This window comes from Callorhinus ursinus, unplaced genomic scaffold (genome assembly GCF_003265705.2).
Source record: "Callorhinus ursinus isolate GAN/ISIS: 27379988/994484 unplaced genomic scaffold, GSC_fseal_2.0 scaffold55, whole genome shotgun sequence".
Lineage (NCBI taxonomy): Eukaryota > Metazoa > Chordata > Mammalia > Carnivora > Otariidae > Callorhinus > Callorhinus ursinus.
The window spans coordinates 362,424-376,824 of NW_027397117.1; the positions used below are offsets into that span (position 1 = coordinate 362,424).

Consider the following 14,401-nt stretch of genomic DNA (forward strand, 5'->3'; position numbering starts at 1 on the left):
AGGGACTGCCCGCCCCTCTGCGCGCAGGCGCACACCCTCAGCCCGCCCTCCTCCCTCCGGTCCTGCCCCTCCAGGCCCCACCCTCAGCCGACACGCCCCCTCCCCTAGAGCTCTGGGGCTGAGGGGCGGGGAGAGGGCTGTGAAGGAGGGCCTGCGGCCAATCCGCTTGCTTCTTCGGGAAGCGGCGCTCCGCACTGGTAGATTAAGGCTAATGATGTACTCGTGTTCCAATCCACACTTTGGGGGCGGAGCTAAAATCGTGAGGCGCAAAGCTGGAGGGGACAGCCCGGTGGAAGCACGTGACCTGGGTCTGGAGCCGGAAGCTACCTATCTGATAAGGAGCGCCCCCAGCACCTAAGGCTGCGATGGTGAGTGAGGACGCATGCGCGGGAGTACGCGCTAGGGGTTCTGCATCCCCGTTCCCCAATCTCTTCGGTTCCCCCCACTTGGGCCTGTACTCCGCCCTTACCTCCTATCCACCCCGGGACGCAGAGAGAATGGAGATGGGAGGGGAGGCGACGTAGAGGGTTGAAGAGGGATCCGTGCGAGGGTGTATGGGCGCTGGGGAGTAGTCTGCGGGGGTGGGGCGGCCCACCGGGGGAATTGGAGATGGGGCGGGGGGGGGGGGGGGGGGGGATGGGAACAGTGTAGCTGTGGAGGCCAGGGGAGCCCAGGCTCAGAGGGTGAGAAGGTGGGAAGCTCAGCATGATCAGTGTTGAAGGCTTTGTAGAGCAAAGAGGGTCTGGGGAAAGAGAAGGTTTGGGGGTGCCTTGTCAAGGGAGACTTGGGGTTGCAAGTGAAGGGCATCTAGGGTCATCCTGGCATGCTTCTCACTAATTGCATCTTTACCTACTAGACTTCTGCACTGACCCAGGGGCTGGAGCGAATCCCAGACCAGCTTGGCTACCTGGTGCTGAGTGAAGGCGCAGTGCTGGCGGTGCGTTCTGGGCAAGGGAGGGGGTCCACTAAGGACACATGGCCCCGTGATCCCTTTTAACATCGCCCGGTTTAGCCTAAGTTGTCTGTATTCTAGGTCTTAGCTGTCATGCTTGGCAGATAGTAAGCTTTCAGTAACTAATCAAATAAATCCTGGAATCATAGTCTGGTAACTTCTGAGTTAAAAGAGGTTTAATGACTTTAACAAAGACAACTAATTATAGGATTGTTGATAACTGATATTATCCAAGTTTTTTCGAATATGTCTTTATTTGGTACTTAAGAGGCTTTGAATTTTGTTTCATAATACAATATAGTGTTAAACTCTCTAGGAGTTTTTAGTGGAGCTGGAGAGACAAGGCTTAAGGATAAAAGTTGAAAGCAATGCAAGTGGTAAAGACTAGTGAAGGAGACCAGAAAATGAAGGATTCAAGCCTTGTGTTATAACTTACATTATAACAAAGACTTCAGCTGGGCTTAAAGGATGGATGGTTGTGAACAGGCAGAAAAGGAGAGTACTCAGGGTTGGAGTGGTAGGTTTGTGTTGAAAAGATTTGGAAAGGTTTGGAAGAAGATATGGTAAGGAAGGATCTCATTGTGGAGGACTTTCAAGGCTGGGTTGACACATTCGGGTTAATCTTGAGGGTAATGGGAGCTTTGAAGGGTTTTGAACAGAAATGTGAGCTAAGGAAATAGTTGAGCAAAATTATTCTATTAGGTGTGAAGACAGCTGGAAGGGGTGGGATTCAGAAGTAGGGGGAACTGCTGCGAAAATCTAGGTATGAGACAGGTCTGGTGGCAGTGAAGAGGAGCAAGGAGAGAAGACATTTTAAAGGAAGAATCAGTGTATCTTGGTAATGACTAGAGATAGGTATTAGAGGAGATACTTCATCTAGTAAGACTGAACCCAAGCTTAGAATGATGGTGCCTTAAACAGGAAATTAAGAAAGGAAGTTGATTGGGGAGGGGAGGAGGTAAGAATTGTGATAACTTGACTTAAGACATTTTGATATAGAAGGGTAGCAGTTAGTATATATTGCCAGGAGCTGTTCTGAGCATCTCACCAATATCTCCGTGTAGTCCTCACAACGAGCCCATGGATAGGAACTTGTCCCAATTTACAGATGAGAAAACAGAGGTACAGAATGTCCAAGAGAGCAAAGGGCCTGAACATGACCTAGTTGGGAGGTCCATGTTGAAGAAGTTGGGAGAGGAAATTGAGACAGTCAGCAGAAAAGAGGAAGCCTAGGCCAGTCACATCACCCCCCAAGGGTTAGGTGGGAGGGAGAGGCTCAAGGGCAAAGGGGGTGTTTGTTTATGTTTCCGATTCTGCAGACAGGGCAACAAGCAGAAAAACCGAGGAAAAGAGCTCTGGAGGGGTCCCTGAACCTGTCAGTGGTGGGTGGGCAGAGATGTTTGAGGATGGTTTTATCAGTCAGTGGGGAGAGAGGGAAAAACCAAGTTTCAGCGATTAGGAAAGAATGGTCAGTAAAGAAACGAATGAGAGGGCGCCTGGGTGGCTCAGTTGGTTGAGCGGCTGCCTTCGGCTCAGGTCATGGTCCTGGAGTCACGGGATCGAGTCCCGCATCGGGCTCCCTGCGCGGCAGGCAGTCTGCTTCTCCCTCTGACCCTCCCCCCCTCATGTGCTCTCTCTCTCATTCTCTCTCTCAAATAAATAAATCAAATCAAAAAAAAAAAACGAATGAGAGTCACTGCTCAGTGGGCGAAGCCCCATTTTGTAAGGATGAGAAACAAGATGGCGTCAAGAGGGGCAACAATATCATAGGAAAGTTTCAGGTTTATTTTTCCAAAAATGGGGGTGACCTTAGGGGTACTGGAAAGTTGAGAGGGAGAGGTTACAAATGCTAGAGCCAGAGTGACTGTTATGGGATTCTTTGCCAATTCTTTTCCCTAATCTCTGCCATCCTTCCTCTTCCCTCTGCATGCAGTCATCTGGGGATCTAGAGAATGACGAGCAGGCAGCCAGTGCCATCTCTGAGCTGGTCAGTACAGCCTGTGGTTTCCGGCTGCACCACAGCACGAGCATACCCTTCAAGCGCCTGTCGGGTGAGCCTCAGCCCCTGCCCCCCTGGTGATGGTGGTGGGAGGGGGTGGGGGTTGCTCCCAGAGGCTTGTCTTCTCAGGGCTGGGGGGAGAAAACGGCTGTCTCCTGCCAACCTCCCACCATCTCCCCCTGGGGTCCCTGGTCCCTTTGGGATTCACCCTTGCATCAGAACTATGAGAAAGCAAGAGAGGGAGGGGGACATAATGGAGCCCTCCTATCTTCAAATCTCTGAGCCTTGAACTATCAGATGCCTTTGGCTTTTGATCCCACCAGCTGTGTGACCCTGTAGAGGCCGTTGTACCCCACTAACTCTGTGCTCCCTTCCCTCTCCCGGGCGGGGGAAGGTGTGTCTCCTTTCCAGTCGTCTTTGGAGAACACACGCTGCTGGTGACCGTGTCAGGACAGAGGGTATTTGTGGTGAAGAGGCAGAACCGAGGCCGGGAGCCTGTTGACGTCTGAGCCTGCCAGAGGGCAAGGGGCAGAGGTGGATTGGGTCCATGGGCCTCTGTGATGAGGAGGACGCAAACCTCCTCCACCTCTTTCTTGGCTTGCTGTTAGAACTAAGGCTTTCTCCTCACCCACTTCCCCACCCCTACCTGGAAGGGCAGAGGCTTGGGAACTTTGCACTGTGTCAAGGAGAGTGAGGGCAGGGGGATCTCCCTCTTCCCTCCCTCCCTCCCTCCTAATAAACATGAGTCTGATGTTCCCAGGCCCAGGGATGTGTGTATGAGAGGGTGTGACGGGGGGGGGGGTACACCCTAAGTCTGTCTTCTGTCTTCAAGGGAGATAGTCGTGTATGTGGGCCCAGAGGAGTGGGGCAAAGCACCTGGGCACGTAAAACTGGCAATTAGAGAATAGTATGGTAGGAAGGGAGCTGAGGGGAGCTACTTGGTGTGCATGCTGAAGGGAACCACTCCAAGCCCCTGGGGCCTCTACTCCTGCCGCCAACACACAGACGAAAGTCATTCTTCTCCCTCCTGAACAGGCATTTAATAGTCTTATCTCAGTTGGAAGCAGTAGTTGGAGAATAAGTTCCCGGAACAGACAGATGGAAAAAAAAAAAAAGAAAGAAAAGAAAACCCCACACAACTTAAAGTGCTTCAGGCTGCAAACGTAAACATGAGGGGCAGGAGGAGGCCACCTGGCTATCTCCCCTTTCCCCTGAGACAGGAGGGTCATTGTCAGGGTCCCTTTACCATCACCACCCTCTAATCTCAGCCCTGCGGGTGGGTGGGAGGGAGGGAGGGAATGTCAGAGGCAGGAGGGACAACTTAATAGGAACAAGGAATACACTTTGTAAACTTAGAACCAGGGTACAGGGCGGGGGGCAAGGGAGCTCTTGGAGCCCCTGCCCTGGCCTCGGGGTGGGGCCAGCCCCCCCAGGGAGTCGGAGAAATACTGTTGGCTTAGTGCTGTAGCCATACCCGCCCATTTCACAGCTTCTTTCCTCGTCCCTCATCAGCAGACACAGACAGGCGGCCCTATTGGGCCTCCTCATCCACGGTGGGAGGCATCCCAGGGGAGGCAGAGTCTGCAGCGAGGACCCCATCCAGGGGCTTTCGGTTTCTGGGAGTGTAAGAGGGAGGAGAGCCTGCACGGTGCTACTTGACAGGCTCCACCACCAGGACCTTGCACTCACGCTTGGCAATCTTGTCCAGAGAAAGCACAGCCTTGTCCGGGGGCAGGTAGAGGGGGCGGCCCACAGGGGAGGCCACAGGGGGCGTGATGGCCCTGCGCTCCATCACGCTGCCCGACCTGGGGGAAGGCAGAGGCTATGGGCTCCGGTCGGACCCCGGGGACCCTTTGGGCTCCCGCTCCAACTCCAGCCTCTCCTGAGTCCAGTGGCACCCCCTCCCACATGTCCATACCTCATGAGGTGGCTGCGGGAGGGCTGTTGGTGAGAGAAGGACTGAGAGCGACCCAGGCTGGCCTGGTGTCGCTCCACCAGGTCCCGGACAGCAGGGCTGCTGGGGCTGCTCTTTCGAGAGAGGGGCCGGGCCTCGGGCGGAGGGTGGGACACACTGGCTGTGAACTGCAGCTTCAGTTTCATGTGCTGGCTCAGCTGGAGCGGGGAGACACAAGTCAGCATTCCAGCTTGGCCTCCAGGCCCCAACCTTCCTTTCCAATCAAGTTCCCCACTTGCCCCGCCAGTGTGGGATTGAAGTTCCACCTTGCCTCCACCCCCGCTGTTTAGTACCACCCGTGGTGTTTCGTCCACAGAGGCTGGTGGCTGACTCCTCCCAACCGACACTCTGCATAGCCCATCACACAGTCCAGCCCCTCCCCAGCCCACCTCGAAGAGCCCCGTCCTCAGAGCCTGGAAGGCCACACTGAAGGTGAGCGCGCTGCCCTTCCGGGAAAAGCCCAGGTTGTTGAGGGGCGTGTGGCACACAACGGAGTCCAGGGCTGCCTGCATGGCCCGGCGCTCCTCCTCACACAGCTGCTTTCCTGGAGTGGCGGGGAGGGGGGGGATGACACAGAGACAGCCACCACTAAACACATCTGTACGGTGCTCCTCTGTTCGCACAGGGCTCTCGTGAGCACAGTCTCATTTGATCCTCAGAGCCCCTCTGTGCGGCAAACTGAGTATGTGTCATCTTTTGCTGAACTTTATAAATAACAACAGCTAATACTTACTGTGTGCTGAAGTCTATTCTAACCGTTTCACTTATGTTAACCATTAATCACCATAACAACCCCATGAGATATTATTTCCCCCATTTTAGAGAAGAGGGATCGGAGTGAGGCTCAGAGAGATTAAGTAACCTACCTAAGGTCACACAGCTAGTTAATGGCAGAGGTAGAAATCAAATATACCGGGGAGCCCAGACCCAGGGTCAATGCCCTTAAAATCCCTGTCCTGCTGCTTCTGTAAGCTTTCCATTGGTGACACTGTGGAGACCACCATGGTACAAAGCCAAGGTAGCCTGCCACAAGCCACCCACCTCCATGACTTCCTTTCCCCTCCTCTTTTGGGACAAGGTCCCAGAGCCTGACAGCCCACCTACCAGCCTGTGCGTGCTCTGGGGTCCACACAAGCCTCACAGCAAGGAAGTCTTGGAGATTGTTGAGCAGTGTGTAGGTGACCGTGAATCGCTCGTAAGTCCGAACGGGGGACTCACAAGAGGCAGTCATCACAAAGCATGGGCGGTCCAGGCGGATGCTGGGCAGGCTAGAAGCAGTGAGAGAGGGAAGCGGGGCGTGTGTTGCCAAATAGGTGAACAGGACGGTGCCCAGCGGGGAGTCCCACAAACTCACCGGTAGTGGGTGTAGATGCTCTGGGTGAAGGGCAGCTTTGGAGTAGACCACTGAATCACAGCGATCAGGGGAACTTCTAGGCCCTGTAGGAGAGACAAAAGGAAACACCCTGTGTATCTGAGGTCCCCTTCCATCTTTTGTCACCCCCTGGCCTTTCCCTCCCGCTGCTTTTTCTTAACCTTGCTCTTCCGAGCATACCAGCCTCTTACACTCACCTCCTTGGCCCCTTGAGGAGGTTGCTCACCCCCTCTCAGCTGAAACAGGAAGTTGTGTTCCTCCAGGGCACTAAGCGGGCAGGGGAAGCAGCCAGAGGTACCAGGCAGCCGGCAGAAGGAGCCCATGGAGACTTCCCCAGATTGATGACTAGTTCAGCAGAAAGAGGGACAGAGCTTGATCTTTTCATGCCAGAGCTCTTGGCCCTGCCCCCCTCCCCACTTTGCAGCCCTGCCCCCTCCCCAGGACCTCACCAGACATTGTCCACCAGCAGCACTGAGCCGTCGGGCATGACAGGTAGATAACTAGCATTGAAGTTTGGGAGAATACGGATATCCCAGATGGAAATTTCCTCCTGGGAGGAGCTGTTCAGCACTGTTGGAGGTAAGCAGCTCAGCTCAGCTAAGAGTACCTGGACCCCTCAAGCCCCGACTTTACCCCTCCAAAATTGGACCGATCCCCACCAGTGTGCCCAGAGTAACTGCCACCCAGTCAGTGCCCTTGCTGCTACCAAAGACCTGAGCCACAGATCTGCTCACCCTTGAGCACTGTCAAGTGTTTTCCAGCCACAGTGAACTGGCGGCATTTCAGAACCGGAGGGGGCAGCAGAGTCAGCAGGGTGCTCACTGCAGGAGAGGGCCCAGGCAAGAACTGATGAGCTGGGCAGAGACCTCACCTCCAACCCGCAGTTCTAATCTTACTCTGCTCCCCAGATCATGCACTTGCCAGTATTACCCCTCCACTCTGTCCCCCAAATTCCAGACTCCAGCGTTTCCTCTCTGCATTCTCCCCACCTTGGGCCTTGAAAGCGCTCTGCTCCCCCCGGAAGGTCTCCCCCGGAGATCGGGTCTGCAGCAAGCGCAAGTAGCCTTGGTCTCTGACCTCTGGTGCCTCAACCTCCCGTTTCCACACAGTCACTACAATCTGAGCACAAAGGACACAGGACCTTGGTCAAGACGAGAGACAGCCACTTAGAAAGGGAGCCTGAATTAGGACAACAGCCCCACCCCTTGCCAATCTTACCTTGGCCTTAGGTGTCCCTGGGGGCAGCCTATCCAGTGAAACGGTGAGTGGGAAGATGACCTCATCTGTGGACACAATTGGTTCCTCCACAGGCAGCTGGGGTTTGTGAAAGGAGTAAGAGGGCGGGAGGGTCAAAGAGGCAGCCTGCGGCGTTCCCTTTAAGATGTGATGTTCTCGGGTCTTCTTGGCCTCCGCTCTCCTCCGTCATCTGCCTCCTTCAGGCCCCCAGCGTCCATCCCCTCCAGTCTCTGGAGCCCAGCAAACCGCCCCTCCGCCCTGTGCCGTGTCACCCCAAGCTCCTCACCGTGGTCGCTCCCCCTGAGGTAGCAGGGCCCGGGCCGTGGGTGAGGAGGGGGCTGCAGCCTCGAAACAACGCCCCACCGCCAGGATCCCCGCCCCCTGGGGGTTCGGGATCCTGGTCTGCGGAGCCACCGCCCCCGGGCGCCCCGCCTCCGGCGCTGACCGAAGCCAGGGCGGCCAGGGCCGTTGCCAGTTCTGCCCAGGTCCCTCGGGAGCCCAAGCCCGGGCCGCCCCCGGCGCCGGACCCCGCGCCTCCCCGGCAGCGCAGCACCAGCAGGAAGCGGACAGTCTCCCCCAGGTAGAGATGGTTGCGCCGGGGCAGCGCCCGGTACCGGCCCGGGTCCCCCGCCAGCTCCGCGCGCGGCGGCAGCGGCACCGCCGGGAAATACATGGAGTAGTCACACTGGGACTCCATGGGGCGGCGAGGACGGCGCGGGCCGGGGGCGAGGGGGCCGCTGGGGCGGGGCCCGGGAGTTCCGACACCGAACGGGTGCTGCGCGCGGCCGGGCCGGCCCGGGAGACCAGCCGGGGCCGGGAACCGGGGCAACGAACCCGGAACCGAGGCCCCGCAGGGCCGGAACCGGGCTGCTGGGCCGATTGACTGGCGAGAAACCGGAAGCGGAAAGGAAGGGGCGTGGCCTCCGAGGCCCCGGAATTTGTGGGTGACCGGACCGCTGTCGGGGGGGGGGCGGAGGCGGGGTCCCGCTGGGGTTAGGCTACAGTAAGAAGGGTTTACGAGAGACTACAAGACAGATTTCTTAGAGAAGAAATATTAATCCGCTCCAACTACACTTCTCCCAGGAAGATGCAAAGCAAGTCAAAGGTTCAAATTATTTATTCAACAAACATTTCATAGTGAAATGAGCATAGTCCAGAACCAAATAATTCATAGAGAAATGGACGCATTATTCCAACCCACACGTTCCAAATTTTTTCTGGCTTACTCCATGATTTGCTCCTCCGGGGGCTCTTTGAGAGTGCTAGAGGGACCTGCCAGACCCCTGGAAAGGGGAAGGGGCAAAATGGGCGGGGAGGGGGTACTGCAAGGAGCTGAATGCCTGGAATGCTTTGGCACAGGCTGGAAGACTTGGTCCCCACATCTGTGCAAAGTTTCATTCAACCTCCAGGGCACAAACATGCTTCCAGATGGAAGCAGAGTATGGCTGCCTCATACTCAATCATGTGTGCAGTCTAGCTTCGCTGCTCTTCAGCCTAAGACTTAGTGGTTTGATGCCTAGGGGGAGAGTATCCTTGAGGTCTTAAGGGGCAGAGAGACTGTTGGGGGAAACTGCTTGGCATCTAGCTTGTCCTTGTACTGTAGCTCAGGGGTAGCCAGACGCTCACACTCCTCCTGGTCTGCGAGGCTCAGTCCACTCCGAAGTACATAGCCCAAAACCTTACCTGACCCAAACTGGAAAGGGCGGAACCGTCGGTCAGTGATATATTTGGGGTCTAAAGCCTCACCCCCCTCTAGACAATGTTTAGCCAGGGCCTCTCGGCGAGCCCGGAGCTCTGCCACGGCACTCTCCAGTCGGCTCTGGCCATATTGATTTATTCGTGCCCACAGACTGTGGTTGAAGTGAACGTAGAGAACCCAGTCCAGGTGGTTCCAGGCTCGGGCCCGTGCAGTCAGCTGCCTGTCCTCAGCAGTCAGTCCACCATTGCTGACAGCGCCTCTGCCCTGCTCACCTCCAGCTTGGGCGTTGTGCATGAAGCCCACCACATCATCCAGACCCCAGCACAGGGCATCTGCCAGTAGAACCAATGACTCATCAAAGTACTCGGCCACCAAGACCAGATCAAAGACAGAGTCCAGCCAGGCCAGACTCCACTGGATGAAGGACGAAGATCCCAAATCTAAAGAGGAAGGGCTGGATATCTGGCTGTGACCACCAGCAACTGTGGGAGCAGGATGGGAGACAGCATTGGGATCCAGGGGATGGTGGGCTCGGGGGCCACTGCCAGAAGGCAAAACATTCAGCTGTGGGAAGCTGGGGTCTCTAGGTGGATGAGGATTACCTCTCTTGGTCTTCATCTCTGGGGGGAAGGGGAGACCAAAGTCAAACCAGAGCAAGTTGCGTGCATAGTGGTCCCCACGGGCCCCAGGTCGGTAGAAGGCTCGAGGATTGGCCAGGAAGGCAGCCAAGGATGGCGCCTTGCGGAAGGCCGATGAGGTGGATTTATAGTAGGAGAAAGCAGAGCGGGCCAGAGCTGCTGGGTCTCGGACAATGGAAAAGAAGAAGCTGTCAGAAGGCATGACCTGAAGTACCTGCGGAGGAGAGAAAACAGGCATAGGCAGAAAGAACTGGGCCAGGAAGGAACTAAGCAAGCCCATTGCCAGTGGATCCCCTAGACTCCTCAAACCTCCTTCTGGAAATTTCTGGGCTTTGCTGGAAACCCCCAGCTTCCTACACTAACACCTTGGGCAAGTTACTTAACATCTCTGAGACTCAATTTGCTCATCTGAAAAATGGGGATAACCATAGCTTCCCACTGATTATGAAGGTACACGAGATAAAGGGTATGAGGGAACCTGGAACATGGGAAGCTACTCAAGAACATTAATTTCTTTGGGCCTCTCGGTATGGCTTTGGTCAGTAAAATCTTTAAGAATCAAACTTTGTCTTCACTTCTCCAACAAAAACCTCTTAGGTGCCTATCCTGGGACTCTTGGTCACAGCTTCAAGAAAGGAACTGGTCTCAGGCCTCCTCTAGGTGGGGGTGTGGGGGGGGTGGTCACTGGCAGCAAAGAGGGAGGAGAGGGACCAACCATAATGCTATCTCAAGTATAAGCATCAGGTAGGCAGGCTAAGCCCAGTATGGCCAAAGGACAGGGTACTTCTGGGGTTCTTAGGCATCTTGGAAAATAAAGGACAGCCCTGGACTGGGCACTGGGGAGCTATGGACACTTGGTAGGGTGCTACCCTGAGGCCTGGGACATATGATTCTACTGCTCAGCAAGAAAGATGGTGGGAATTGGACTGAGCCACACCCTAGGATGGTCCTGCAGGCAGATCCACATCAGGACCCAGCCCCTGGGCTCCTCAGAGGGTTTCTGCCTCTGAATATGGCTTGTCACTAAACCTGACGCCCTCACACGTTGCCCTCCAATCTGCTCTGCTAATGTGGGCATGCCTGCAGAGCACAGCTTATAAACTGTCTCTTTGAAAGCAGGGAAGAACAGTACAGAGAATAGTCTGTGGCATCAGGTGAACCTGCAATAAAACCCAGTTTAGCCATTTACCAGTTGTATAACTTTAGACAAGTTATTGAACTTCTCAGAGCCATTGTCCCTCCATCTATAAATCTGGATTAACACTTACCTTGAATGTGGAATTGCATGGAACATGGTAGGTACTCATTGAATGGTGATGACAATGAAGGTCAAAGGTCAAAAACCAGAGAAACCTGCCTGAAAGATCATTGTCATCACCTCACTCCCAGCAGTGACCCCTCACTGCCCTTTAGATGATACTTAGGACCCTCAGCTGCTTTCTCCAGCTGCAGCTTAATAGGACACACACACACACACACACACACACACACACACACACCCACGACCACCACACCTTTGCTGATATTCTGCTCCCTCTAAAATACCTGGTATTCTTCTTACTACAAAGTTGTGTCCACCCTTTCCTTAAAAAACACTTCCCCAGAAAGCCCTGCTTCTTTTGGTGAATATTCTCTTCACAGTTCCAAATATAAACACAAATACACATGCACACATGCCAGGGAAGGCCCTTTGACTTGGGAGCAGATGGACCTGAGTTCAAATCCTAGCTCTGCTGCTTTCTGTTAAGGAGGCCAGTCACTTAGCCTCTCTGAAACCTGACCTCCTCATCTGTGTAATGGAGACATTTATAATGCCTTTCTGGCAAGGTGATGGTAAGCTTAGTACCCAGCAGACAGTAAGTATTCAATAAAAGTTCCTTCCCTGTATATTTTCATTTGCACATTGATTTTGTTTGCCCAAGAGCTCTCAGGTTCCTGGGTGTGTATGGATGAGTACGTGAGTGCATGCACACATCATCCCCTTTAGAACCAGGGAGGAGGGGGTCAGGACCAGGCTAGGGCTTGGCGTGTAGCTGATTCTCCGTATCTGGCAGAGGAAGATGGTCAGAAGGCAGTGGCTGAGCAAGGGCCCTGGTAATGTCAGTAGAAGGGGCCAAGAAGAGTGAGAGTCTGGGGGATCAGAGTTGTCAGGGCACTGATATCAGTGGGGTAAATTGGTCAAGGAAAGAGACTGGAAAGCTCTAGATGGGAGAAGGCAGGACTTTGGCTCCCAGAAACCACTAGGCAAGGGACAGCTGAGGAGAGGAGAACAGGAATCTCTGCGGCTCCCATGCCCAATTTTTGGGTGAAGGGGTACCTGGGAACCCCCCAGGCTTGGGGCCTCCTCCCCTGGTGGTCTTGGCCACAAGCCTAAGCCCACGTCTCTCCAATCCCACCCACCCCCTCTTACACCCCTCACCTCTTTCAGGTTGAACCTCATGTGATGACAGAGGATGTGGAAGGGGGCCTTGGTACCTCCACCCTGAGGGCGGTAGCCTTTGACCCGAGAGGCCTGGAAAAGCCTTGGGTAGCCGAACTGGTAGCGGGCAGGGAGGGCAAAGCGCAGCCCGTGTCGGTCCCCGTAGCGATGAAGCAGGTTCAGCACAGAGCTGCTCCCAGATTTATGCGTCTTCAGGAACACAAGTCGCTGCCGGGGCAGGCAGGATGAAACAGTTGATCCCGGGGATGGGGTCAAGGGCTGTCGGAGCTGCAGGCCTGGTAACCTGGGGAGAGATGGGAGGGGAATTTTCCTGTCCCTCACCAGCAGGTGGGCGCGCATCTTGTGGAGCAAGGACAGAGGACATGGAACCTCCTCAGAGTCCCCAGGAGTCACAGACCTAGGTGGCATGGGGCGGAGCAAATGGGGGGCATCTATAAGGCATTGGGACAAGATGGGAACTCACCTCTTCTGGAAGGGCCCCCCCCAGAGCTGGAGGGCAAATCCGATGGTCATGAAGACTCCCAGAGCCACCCCCAGGCTCCGAGGCCCCCAGAGGCGCATGGTCCTGGTAGGAGACAGAGGGCCCATGTGGCACCGGTAAGGGTGAGGCTAGCGAGGGACAGGGCAAGGGCCAGGCACAGAGGCAGAGACAGCTTGAGACAGCCGTGCAGCCGTGGAAGGCGCTGGTTCGAGATCGGGGGGTCATCCCCCAGGCCTGCTTGCAGCCCTGGTTGAGTCTGCCCCCTGAGTTAGCAGATTTTTGCCTCTGTCAGCGTCTAGAAGGGAAATGAGGGGGGAAGGAGGGGAGTCTAAGGAGAGGGTAGAGCCTTCTCTCCTGCTGCTGCCGCTCATTCCAGGAGTGGAAGCCTGTGGGGAGGGGCATGTGCTCTCTATACCCAGATCTTCCTGGTCATCCACAACTACTCCTTTCAGTTTCCCCGGCCCCCACCTGCAGTTTCTACCTGAGCCTCAGGGGTTTAGAAGGGGAGGGGAGAAAGGCAAGACCCTGTAGAAGGACCCATCCGCTCATGTGCCAGTGAGGTGGACATCGGCCGGCCCCTGGCTTCCTTGGCTTCCTCATGAGCTCCTCTGCCTGTGACAGATGGGAATGAAGAGCCCCATTCTGAGGCCACAAGGGGCATCCATAAGGAGGGAATGGGGGTCAGACAGGGCACAGGCTACCGAACCCAGGGAGGTCAACTACAGGAACGACTTTGTCGTCATGAGTAGGAGTCAAAACTCGGGCATCTCTCGCCCCTTCTGGAGTGCTCTCAGCACAGGGCAGACCCCAGTGTGTGAAGAGCTGGGGGAGACGTGGGGTTACTGATGAGGCTTAGCTCCCTGGACACCCCCTACTCCCCCGTGCCGGTTTTCCAACTCCCTCTGCACCCAGAGGAGATCAAGAGGGTGGAGTTGGAGAGAGAGAAAAACTCTGCGACATAAAGATACCGAAAGATACAAAAATGGAGCTTCTGAGTTCCTTCCCAGGCCCCAGGTTCCTAATCAACTGGGAGTCTGGACTCACCCCTTCAGATCACAGCCGCAACCATGGGCCACAGCCCCTCCAACAAGCCCCGACAGCCCCTTTCTGGGACAAGCCAGGAATGACCCCAGGCAAGGAGAACGCACACTTGCTACCTAGAGACCCGCCCCCTCTGGCATCACCCCTCAAATCCCTCCCCCAACACAGCCCCCAGGATCCAGCCCCGCACCGGACTCCCTCCTGTGTCCAGACTTCTAGTCCTTTCTCATCCATCTCTGTCTCCTCCCATTACCCCCATTCCAGCCCTCTGTCCCCTCCAGCTTTGGTGATTGCTCCGTCTGTCGCCAGCCCTTTGTTGGCCCCCTCGGGGGTTCTATGAACCCCCCAAGTCTCCTCCCACAAATTCAAGAGTCCCTCCACCGGCCGCGGCCTTGGCTTCACTTGCCCACTCACCAGGCCACCTGAGGAGCAGCAGGGAAATCGGGGTCTGGCCCTCCCGCCCGCCCCAGCCACCGCCCGGCTCGGCGCAGTGCTCAACTTTCCCCATAAACTTGCTCCGCGCCCAGGCTCCTCCCCCTCCCTCCCTTTGTCCCGCCAGTCCCTGCAGCTTGCTTGGGCTTTAATCGCG

At 55.7% G+C, this 14,401-nt stretch overlaps 3 protein-coding genes across 5 annotated transcripts; 1 reads left to right on the forward strand and 2 right to left on the reverse strand.

Annotated features, from left to right (window-relative positions):
* Window positions 1-7: 7 nt before the first annotated feature.
* Window positions 8-3,706, forward strand: LAMTOR4 (late endosomal/lysosomal adaptor, MAPK and MTOR activator 4). 2 transcript variants are annotated; one of them, XM_025864537.2, is made up of 4 exons: window positions 188-368; window positions 857-937; window positions 2,886-3,003; window positions 3,363-3,706. In XM_025864537.2, exons 1-4 carry the CDS (start codon window positions 366-368, stop codon window positions 3,458-3,460), a joined length of 300 nt encoding a protein of 99 aa, XP_025720322.1. In that variant the 5' UTR covers window positions 188-365; the 3' UTR covers window positions 3,461-3,706. The 2 variants fall into 2 exon arrangements, with proteins under 2 accessions (XP_025720326.1, XP_025720322.1); XM_025864541.2 differs by lacking the exon at window positions 857-937 and having other exon boundaries at window positions 8-368.
* On the reverse strand, window positions 2,717-8,410 carry TRAPPC14 (trafficking protein particle complex subunit 14). Of its 2 annotated transcripts, XM_025864532.2 has the most exons (11): window positions 7,800-8,410; window positions 7,496-7,591; window positions 7,267-7,396; window positions 7,012-7,098; window positions 6,727-6,847; window positions 6,475-6,622; window positions 6,260-6,342; window positions 6,010-6,173; window positions 5,295-5,449; window positions 4,870-5,063; window positions 2,717-4,756 (listed from the first exon to the last, which is right to left on the reverse strand). In XM_025864532.2, the coding sequence occupies exons 1-11, from the start codon at window positions 8,208-8,210 to the stop codon at window positions 4,603-4,605; spliced, it is 1,743 nt and encodes a 580-aa protein (XP_025720317.1). In that variant the 5' UTR covers window positions 8,211-8,410; the 3' UTR covers window positions 2,717-4,602. The 2 variants fall into 2 exon arrangements, with proteins under 2 accessions (XP_025720317.1, XP_025720318.1); XM_025864533.2 differs by lacking the exon at window positions 7,012-7,098.
* Window positions 8,411-8,612: 202 nt separating this feature from the next.
* On the reverse strand, window positions 8,613-14,316 carry GAL3ST4 (galactose-3-O-sulfotransferase 4). The gene is made up of 4 exons (XM_025864535.2): window positions 14,227-14,316; window positions 12,754-13,066; window positions 12,270-12,573; window positions 8,613-10,064 (listed from the first exon to the last, which is right to left on the reverse strand). Exons 2-4 carry the CDS (start codon window positions 12,876-12,878, stop codon window positions 9,030-9,032), a joined length of 1,464 nt encoding a protein of 487 aa, XP_025720320.1. The 5' UTR covers window positions 12,879-13,066; window positions 14,227-14,316; the 3' UTR covers window positions 8,613-9,029.
* Between the last annotated feature and the right edge of the window lie 85 nt (window positions 14,317-14,401).

Bases quoted from the DNA above. Each gene is read 5' to 3' on its own strand.
- GAL3ST4 (XM_025864535.2), bottom strand. From the start codon at position 12,878: ATGGGCCCTCTGTCTCCTACCAGGACCATGCGCCTCTGGGGGCCTCGG. The intron at 12,574-12,753 runs GTGAGTTCCCAT...ATCTCTCCCCAG, and splicing joins GGGGGGCCCTTCCAGAAGAG to GTTACCAGGCCTGCAGCTCC. The intron at 10,065-12,269 runs GTGAGGGGTGTA...TCTCCTCCGCAG, and splicing joins TGAGGTTCAACCTGAAAGAG to GTACTTCAGGTCATGCCTTC.
- TRAPPC14 (XM_025864532.2), bottom strand. From the start codon at position 8,210: ATGGAGTCCCAGTGTGACTACTCCATGTATTTCCCGGCGGTGCCGCTG. The intron at 6,623-6,726 runs GTGAGGTCCTGG...CTGCTGAACTAG, and splicing joins CTGCTGGTGGACAATGTCTG to TCATCAATCTGGGGAAGTCT. The intron at 5,064-5,294 runs GTGGGCTGGGGA...TCCCCGCTCCAG, and splicing joins TGAGGACGGGGCTCTTCGAG to CTGAGCCAGCACATGAAACT.
- LAMTOR4 (XM_025864537.2), top strand. The intron at 938-2,885 runs GTGCGTTCTGGG...CTCTGCATGCAG, and splicing joins GTGAAGGCGCAGTGCTGGCG to TCATCTGGGGATCTAGAGAA. The intron at 3,004-3,362 runs GTGAGCCTCAGC...TCTCCTTTCCAG, and splicing joins ACCCTTCAAGCGCCTGTCGG to TCGTCTTTGGAGAACACACG.